The sequence below is a fragment of the Oncorhynchus mykiss genome, chromosome 9 (assembly GCF_057628025.1).
Source record: "Oncorhynchus mykiss isolate SJ-2025 chromosome 9, ASM5762802v1, whole genome shotgun sequence".
Taxonomy (NCBI): Eukaryota; Metazoa; Chordata; class Actinopteri; order Salmoniformes; family Salmonidae; genus Oncorhynchus; species Oncorhynchus mykiss.
Window position 1 is genome coordinate 2,772,795 of NC_143030.1, and position 9,706 is coordinate 2,782,500.

Below are 9,706 nucleotides of genomic sequence, written 5' to 3' on the forward strand. Positions count from 1 at the left end.
CATTTATTACAGGATTTAGTTGAGGTTTAGTGAATGATTTGCAAATAGGAGTGGAACTATCGTCCGCTATTATTCATTTTCCATCCAAGTTGTCAGACCCCGATGGCTTGTCATTGTTGACAGACACATTTTTTCATCTCTTCCACACTCACGTTACAGAATTTAAAATTACAATGCCAGTTCTTTCATAATTTGGTCAGATACTTGGGATGTGTAGTGTCAGCGTGTGCTGCTGCCATGTCATGCTTAAGTTTGCCAATCTTGTGTGATGTTAAATATGAGCCACTATCGGTAACCACCGTCCGTTATACCCTCACAACTGTCACTTTAGTTTCCATTTCTTTCCTCTGATCCGGAGGGTCGCTAGCAAGTGGATCATATTTAATAGCATACTGTAGTGAGACATCTTGATGTACAGTACACCCCCTGGACAGGACACTAGTCTATCTACTGTTTCTGTAGTGAGACATCTTGATGTACAGTACACCCCCTGGACAGGACACTAGTCTATCTACTGTTTCTATAGTGAGACATCTTGATGTACAGTACACCCCCTGGACAGGACACTAGTCTATCTACTGTTTCTATAGTGAGACATCTTGATGTACAGTACACCCCCTGGACAGGACACTAGTCTATCTACTGTTTCTATAGTGAGACATCTTGATGTACAGTACACCCCCTGGACAGGACACTAGTCTATCTACTGTTTCTATAGTGAGACATCTTGATGTACAGTACACCCCCTGGACAGGACACTAGTCTATCTACTGTTTCTATAGTGAGACATCTTGATGTACAGTACACCCCCTGGACAGGACACTAGTCTATCTACTGTTTCTATAGTGAGACATCTTGATGTACAGTACACCCCCTGGACAGGACACTAGTCTATCTACTGTTTCTATAGTGAGACATCTTGATGTACAGTACACCCCCTGGACAGGACACTAGTCTATCTACTGTTTCTATAGTGAGACATCTTGATGTACAGTACACCCCCTGGACAGGACACTAGTCTATCTACTGTTTCTATAGTGAGACATCTTGATGTACAGTACACCCCCTGGACAGGACACTAGTCTATCTACTGTTTCTATAGTGAGACATCTTGATGTACAGTACACCCCCTGGACAGGACACTAGTCTATCTACTGTTTCTATAGTGAGACATCTTGATGTACAGTACACCCCCTGGACAGGACACTAGTCTATCTACTGTTTCTATAGTGAGACATCTTGATGTACAGTACACCCCCTGGACAGGACACTAGTCTATCTACTGTTTCTATAGTGAGACATCTTGATGTACAGTACACCCCCTGGACAGGACACTAGTCTATCTACTGTTTCTATAGTGAGACATCTTGATGTACAGTACACCCCCTGGACAGGACACTAGTCTATCTACTGTTTCTATAGTGAGACATCTTGATGTACAGTACACCCCCTGGACAGGACACTAGTCTATCTACTGTTTCTATAGTGAGACATCTTGATGTACAGTACACCCCCTGGACAGGACACTAGTCTATCTACTGTTTCTATAGTGAGACATCTTGATGTACAGTACACCCCCTGGACAGGACACTAGTCTATCTACTGTTTCTATAGTGAGACATCTTGATGTACAGTACACCCCCTGGACAGGACACTAGTCTATCTACTGTTTCTATAGTGAGACATCTTGATGTACAGTACACCCCCTGGACAGGACACTAGTCTATCTACTGTTTCTATAGTGAGACATCTTGATGTACAGTACACCCCCTGGACAGGACACTAGTCTATCTACTGTTTCTATAGTGAGACATCTTGATGTACAGTACACCCCCTGGACAGGACACTAGTCTATCTACTGTTTCTATAGTGAGACATCTTGATGTACAGTACACCCCCTGGACAGGACACTAGTCTATCTACTGTTTCTATAGTGAGACATCTTGATGTACAGTACACCCCCTGGACAGGACACTAGTCTATCTACTGTTTCTATAGTGAGACATCTTGATGTACAGTACACCCCCTGGACAGGACACTAGTCTATCTACTGTTTCTATAGTGAGACATCTTGATGTACAGTACACCCCCTGGACAGGACACTAGTCTATCTACTGTTTCTATAGTGAGACATCTTGATGTACAGTACACCCCCTGGACAGGACACTAGTCTATCTACTGTTTCTATAGTGAGACATCTTGATGTACAGTACACCCCCTGGACAGGACACTAGTCTATCTACTGTTTCTATAGTGAGACATCTTGATGTACAGTACACCCCCTGGACAGGACACTAGTCTATCTACTGTTTCTATAGTGAGACATCTTGATGTACAGTACACCCCCTGGACAGGACACTAGTCTATCTACTGTTTCTGTAGTGAGACATCTTGATGTACAGTACACCCCCTGGACAGGACACTAGTCTATCTACTGTTTCTATAGTGAGACATCTTGATGTACAGTACACCCCCTGGACAGGACACTAGTCTATCTACTGTTTCTGTAGTGAGACATCTTGATGTACAGTACACCCCCTGGACAGGACACTAGTCTATCTACTGTTTCTATAGTGAGACATCTTGATGTACAGTACACCCCCTGGACAGGACACTAGTCTATCTACTGTTTCTATAGTGAGACATCTTGATGTACAGTACACCCCCTGGACAGGACACTAGTCTATCTACTGTTTCTATAGTGAGACATCTTGATGTACAGTACACCCCCTGGACAGGACACTAGTCTATCTACTGTTTCTATAGTGAGACATCTTGATGTACAGTACACCCCCTGGACAGGACACTAGTCTATCTACTGTTTCTATAGTGAGACAACTAGATGTTCGGTAAGTTGCTGTTGATAAGAGTGTTTGCTAAATAAATTCGATGTAAATGTAGTTGCTTTGTGAGATGGTGATAAAGTTCAGTTTGCGTTTGTTATATAAATGCAAGCTGGGCTTTGGCTCCAACTCAGGGTAGGTCCTCTGGCCCAGTGAGACACGGATGCCAGTCCGCGTAGATGAAAACAGAAAAGCCTTTCGGGTAAAACACCAGGGTAAATCCTTAATAGAAAGTCGCCATAAACAACCAATCAGAACAGGAGAACTTTACATTTTTTATTTGTTTTATTTCTCACATTACGTCAAAAAAGCCGCTTGTGATGGGAGAGGGTCGGAGGTCGAAGATTAAAAAAAACTTGACCCCTGACCCCAAGAGGGTAGACAGTCAGCTGTGATGGAAGGAAGAAGAAAGGCGTAGTTCAGGTCAGAGGTCAGGGTTTAGTTGATCTTGGGGTGGCGGTAGTCCTTGCCGGCAAACTTTGCCTTGTCTCCAAGCTCCTCCTCAATCCTGGAAGGGTCAAAGGTTAGGGATTAGAGGTCACAGTTTCAGTCATGGAATCATAGAGAATCTCTAAAATGGCCATTGGCATCCTAACAATATGACAAGAAAAAAAATGTATCCATCTTGGTCAGGAAAACTTTCAATCTGGAAACAAGCAGTAAACATGTCATCCCCCACAAATGATGCAGCACCTTGACAGCAATTGAAGCTTAAGCGGGACTTCAAAGTTCGGAAATGTCAGTTTTAGTTTAGCGCCCCCTTGTGCCAATCAGTGTAATTAGCTGGGTCTCTATAGCAAGACGCACCAGTCACCCAAGTTAGGTCAAAATTGGCCCAGTGGTGCCTGAGATATGGCGCGTGACTAACTTCCATATTAACGTACGAATGGACAGAGATCCAACTCCATTGAGGGGGACACCTAGTCTAGTTGTATTGGTCAGGGTACAGTAGCTGTCGTCAGGGTTGGGGGTTATTTCCATTCAGGAAGTAAACTGAAATTACAATTCTCTTTAAGGCTTTTCAATGAGGAAAATGTTGCATTCTAAATTGGGTTTACTTTCTGCATTCATTTGCATATTTCCGTCAGGGAACGTCTTCTCTGTGAAGTTCGGGTACAACAATGCAATTTGCCATTGCATCAACGCAATTTTTTAAAACTTTGGCAAAGGGTCAAGTCTACAAAACTTAGTGCACTCTGTCCGTAACGATTGTAGTTTTGGGAACAGAAAACTGTATTGAGACTGAATGTTTAATTGATGAGAAAAAAATGTGCAATTTTCATCTAGCTACATCTTCCTCCTTCTCCCACTTCCCACTTCCTCCTTCTCCCACTTCCTGCCACTGAACTTCCTCTAATCACCATATTTGGAGTGGAAGTTCTAAACTGATTCTTCAGATGTACAGGACATTCTGAAAATATTCAGACCCCTCGACCTTCCACTTTGTTGTGTTACAGCCTTATTCTAAAATGGATTAGATTTGTTTCCCCCTCCCCCCCTCATCAAGCGACACACAATACCCCATAATGACATCACAATACCCCATAGTGACATCACAATACCCCATAGTGACTAAAAAAACAGTGCTGCAGAGAACCTTCCAGAAGGACAACCATTTCCACAGAGGAACTCAGGAGCTCGGTCAGAGTGACCATCGGGTTCTTGATCACCTCCCTGACCAAGGCCCTTCTCCCCTAAAAGCTCAGTTTGGCCGGACGGCCAGCTCTAGGAAGAGTCTTGGTGGTTCCAAACTTCTTCCATTTAAGAATGATGGTTTTTGCTCTGACATGCACTGTCTACTGTCGGACCTTATATAGACAGGTGTGTGCCTTTCAAAATCATGTCCAATCAATTGAATTGACCACAGGTGGACTCCAATCAAGTTGTAGAAACATCACAAGGATGATCAATGGAAACAGGATGCACCTGAGCTCCATTTCGAGTCTCATAGCAAAGAGTCTGAATACTTATGTAAATAAGGTATTGGTTGTTTATTTTTAATACATTTGCAAAATCTTCTAAACACCTGTGTGTGGATTGTTGAGGGAAAAAACAATCTAATTGGTTTTAGAATAAGTCTAACGTAACAAAATGTGGAAAACCTGAATGCCCTGTATACATCATGTGAGACATCTGGCTCCTATCAGTGTTATGTCTGTCAGTCTACCATATATTAACCGAGGCAGTCTAACATAACACTATATATATATATATATATATATTAACTGAGTCAGGGTGCAGTAACTAGTGTATTCCTGTAGGGGTCAGTCTACCATAAGGCTCCAGTATATTAACTGAGTCAGGGTGCAGTAGCTAATTTATTCCAGTAGGGGTCATTATAACTAACCTCATCAGCTGGTTGTATTTGGCCAGACGTTCTGATCTACAGGGGGCCCCAGTCTTGATCTGTCCAGTGCAGAGTCCGACCACCAGGTCAGCGATGAAAGTATCCTCTGTCTCTCCGGAACGATGAGACACCATCACACCCCATCCGTTAGACTGAGCCAGTTTACACCTGTTATTCACCGAGAAGAGATGGTCAGGGGTGTATTCATTAACGCACACTGTATCAAAACTGTAGCAACGGGAAAAAAATAAGTGTTTGTTATTTGACTAATTTAGGTCCCTCCCCGTAACGGCTTGTTTGCTTCAGTGTGGTTCCTAGTGAATACATCCCAGGTCCTGTAATATAGCCCCTGTGGAGCAGCTCTGCCAGGGGGCCCCTGTAGCCTAGTCCCTGTGATGCAGCTCTGCAAGGGGGACCAATACTTACGCCTTGATGGACTCTGTCACGGAGCCGATCTGGTTGACCTTGAGGAGCAGGCAGTTACAGGCCTTCTTCTCCACAGCCTGCTGGATACGCTTGGGGTTGGTCACGGTCAGATCATCTCCCACCACCTGGAGAATAAAATACAGATTATACAGGTTAACATCACAGTAACTAACAGTAATGCTTGGTCACGGTCAGATCACCCACCAGGGTTATACAGAACACAGAGAACACACACAGGGTTATCAGAGAGTAACTAACAGTAATGCTTGGTCACAGTCAGATCACCCACCAGGGTTATACAGAGAACACACACAGAACACAGGGTTAACACACAGAACACAGGGTTAACATACAGAACACACAGGGTTAACACACAGAACACAGGGTTAACATACAGAACACACAGGGTTAACACACAGAACACAGGGTTATTATACACGATATATAGAGTTAACGCTTGGTTTGCAAACATTGCTAAAGACCCATTGTCCCTTTGTCATTATGGAGTATTGGGTGTTAGATTGAGGACATTTTTAATAAATCCATTTTATGGCTGCAACGTAACAAAATGTAGAAGTAGTCAATGGGTATGAATAGTTTCCGAATGCACTGTATGAATACAGAGAGGTCAGACCCCTAGGCCGAGGGGTCAGACCCCCTAGGCATCGGTAGAGATAAACAGTGAACTAAACAACTGGACCCACCTGGATGTCGACAGCGGCGGTGAACTTTGACCATGCAGCCCAATCATCCTGATCGAAGGGATCCTCAATGGACTGGACTGGAGGAAGAGGAGAGGAGTTAGAGGGGAAGGGATCCTCAATGGACTGGACTGGAGAGGAGGATGAGGAGTTAGAGGGGAAGGGTGTATATACTGTGTGTTTCTCTACGCACCGGGATATCCCTTGATGAAGCTCTTGTACAGATCTCCCAGCTGATCCCCGGTGATGTACCTGGCAGGGTCGTCAGGTGACTTGAAGTCTAGGTCGTACTTTCCTGCCTTGTAGAACTCAGAGGCGGCCACGTCCATGCCGATGATGATCTTGTCTGGGTAGCCGGCCTTCTCAATGGCTGACTTCAGGAGCTCCAGAGCTGGAGGGAGAGGAAAGGGTTTTAAAAGTACCATGCACCAGGGGGCCCTAAGACCCTTAGGGACAGTCCCTGTGGCGTAGCTCCACCAGGGGGCCCTATAGTTATGGTCCCTGTGACATAGCTCCACCAGGGGGCCCTAAGACCCTTAGGGATAGTCCCTGTGGCGCAGCTCCTCCAGGGTGCCCTATAAACTCTTACCCTCGTTGTTCTCCAGGATGTTGGGTGCGAAGCCGCCCTCATCTCCTACGTTGGTGGCATCCTTTCCATACTTGGCCTTGATCACGTTCTTCAGGTTGTGGTAAACCTCAGCTCCGATCCTCATGGCCTCGTGGAAGTTGGACGCTCCGATGGGCAGGATCATGAACTCCTGCATGGCCAGCTTGTTACCAGCATGGCTACCACCGTTGATCACGTTGAAGGCCTGGAGAGAGGGAGGAGAGAGGTGTAGAAGAAGAGGTTAGAGCTTGTTTATATTTGAGATTCTTCAAAGTAGCCACCCTTTACACACTCACTCGACCTCACGGCTTGGTTTTCGGTATGTTTTGGTGCCATTTCCCAGATCTGCGCCTCAACACAATCCTGTCGTCTCGGAACTCTGCAGACAATTCCTTCGACCTCATGGCTTGGTTTTTGCTCTGACATGCACTGTCAACTGTGGGATCTTATATAGACAGGTGTGTGCCTTTCCAAATCCTGTCCAATCAATTGAATTTACCACAAGTGGACTCCAATCAAGTTGTAGAAACATCTCAAGGATGATCAATGGAAACAAGAGCTACATTGAGTCTCAAGGCAAATGGTCTGAATACTTACGTAAATACGTTTTTGTTTTTTTCATTATGGGCTATTGATTGATTGAGGATATTTTTTGGGCTGCAACGTAGCAAAATGTGGAAAAAGTCATGGTTTGACTTTTTTTTTTTTTTTACACACTTCCTGTCGAATACTTCCTGTGTATATGAATATAAATAAACGCAGAAGTATGTTAACACCTTTACAATCAGTGGGTTCTATTTCAGACACACCCGTTGCTGACAGGTGTATAAAATTGAGCACACAGCCATGCAATCTCCATAGACAAACATTGGCAGTAGAATGGCCTTACTGAAGAGCTCTGACTTAACGCGGCACCGTCATAGGATGCCACCTTTCCAACAAGTCAATTTGTCAAATTTCTGCCCTGCTAGAGATGCCCTGGTCAACTGTAAGTGCTGTTATTGTGAAGTGGAAACGTCTCGGAGCAACAACGCCTGAGCAGCAAAGTGGTAGGCCACACAAGATCAGAACAGGACCGTTGAGTGTTGAAGGGTGTAAAATCGTCTGTCCTCGGTTGCAACACTCACTACTGAGTTCCAAACTGCCTCTGGATGCAACATCAACACAATAACTGTTTGTCTGGAGCTTCATGAAATGGGTTTCCGTGGCCGAGCAGCTGCACACAAGCCTAAGATCACCATGCTCAATGCCAAGCATCGGGTGGAGTGGTGTAAAGCCTGACCTCAACTCCATCGAACACCTTCGGGATGAATTGAAACGCCGACTGTGAGCCAGGCCTAATCGCCCAACATCAGTACCCGACCTCACTAATGCTCTTGTCGCTGAATGGAATCTAGCCCCCACATCTGGTGGAAAGCCTTCCCAGAATAGAGGAGGCTGTTATAGCAGCAAAGGGGGACCAACTCCATATTAATGGCCATGATTTTGGAATGAGATGTTGGACAAGCAGGTGTCCACATACTTTTGGTCATGTAGTGTAGGTAGATGATGGGTCAGGGTTAAATCTGTACTCATGGGGCAGGGTGATGTCCTGCTTATATTATATAGGTAGGTATGTGATGGGGCAGGGTGATGTCCTGGTTATACAGATAGGTATGATGGGGCAGGGGTCAGGGTTAAAGGTTAAACCTGTACTCACGGGGCAGGGTAGGATGACGTCCTTGTGTCCGGCCAGGTCAGCGATGTGTCGGTACAGGGGCACTCCCTTCTCTGCTGCTCCTGCCTTGCAGACCGCCAGAGACACGCCCAGGATGGCATTGGCTCCAAACTTAGCTACAAGCCAAGAGATTTAAACAGTGATTCTCTCTCCTCCAGTTGTAAAGTATGTTGCAGCTTATTCAAGGGAGCATGGACATATTTGCCAGAGATGACTTAGTAGGAAATGATCTAACTTTCAATGTTAATCAAGTGAATTAAAGGAATCAAGTGAATTAAAGGAATCAAGTGAATTACAGGAATCAAGTGAATTAAAGGAATCAAGTGAATTAAAGGAATCAAGTGAATTACAGGAATCAAGTGAATTACAGGAATCAAGTGAATTACAGGAATCAAGTGAATTACAGGAATCAAGTGAATTACAGGAATCAAGTGAATTAAAGGAATCAAGTGAATTAAAGGAATCAAGTGAATTAAAGGAATCAAGTGAATTAAAGGAATCAAGTGAATTAAAGGAATCAAGTGAATTAAAGGAATCAAGTGAATTAAGAGGATGAGCGACGTACATTTGTTCTCAGTTCCGTCCAACTCCAGCATGAATTTGTCAATCTTCTCCTGGTCAACAACGCTGAACTTCTGCTCAATCAGTTTGGCGGCGATGTCCTTGTTCACATGATCCACCGCCTTAACGGTACCTTTAGAGATAGTAAGAATGATTTGATATTTAGAGAGGGGCCTTCATGGAACACAACACTGTCAGACCAGACCTAACGATCACAGAGACACTGGAGATCTCCTTTCTATACATTGGTCTCATCTGTGACAGCAGCTCCATTTTAAAGTAGTCCATTTCTATGCATGTGGGCAGTTCATAAATAAATGGAAAAAGGTACCACCTAATGTGCTGGAGTAACTATACTCTTAGCAGGGAAGGTTGTAGTACTAGTAACAGTAGTAGTAAGGCAGCCCCCTTAGTAGTAGTGACTAGCTCAGCAAAAGCAGTAGAAGCAGCAGCAGGAGCAACAACAGTAGTAACAACAGCAACAGTAGTAACAGCAGCAACAAC

At 44.5% G+C, this 9,706-nt stretch overlaps 1 protein-coding gene across 2 annotated transcripts in view; it reads right to left on the bottom strand.

Annotated features, from left to right (window-relative positions):
* Window positions 1–3,039: 3,039 nt before the first annotated feature.
* The window catches only part of LOC149980705 (beta-enolase-like), a 16,474-nt gene continuing 9,807 nt past the window's right edge, over window positions 3,040–9,706 (bottom strand). Inside the window, exons 4-11 of one of the 2 annotated variants that reach the window (XM_090183287.1) lie at window positions 9,207–9,335; window positions 8,624–8,757; window positions 6,907–7,129; window positions 6,511–6,708; window positions 6,321–6,397; window positions 5,617–5,741; window positions 5,191–5,358; window positions 3,040–3,351 (exon numbers count right to left, since the gene is read on the bottom strand). In XM_090183287.1, coding sequence (XP_090039413.1) covers window positions 3,282–3,351; window positions 5,191–5,358; window positions 5,617–5,741; window positions 6,321–6,397; window positions 6,511–6,708; window positions 6,907–7,129; window positions 8,624–8,757; window positions 9,207–9,335 — 1,124 coding nt within the window. In that variant the 3' untranslated portion in view covers window positions 3,040–3,281. Of the gene's footprint in view, window positions 3,352–5,190; window positions 5,359–5,616; window positions 5,742–6,320; window positions 6,449–6,510; window positions 6,709–6,906; window positions 7,130–8,623; window positions 8,758–9,206; window positions 9,336–9,706 lie in introns of both variants that reach the window. The other variant, XM_090183286.1, reaches the window with a different exon arrangement.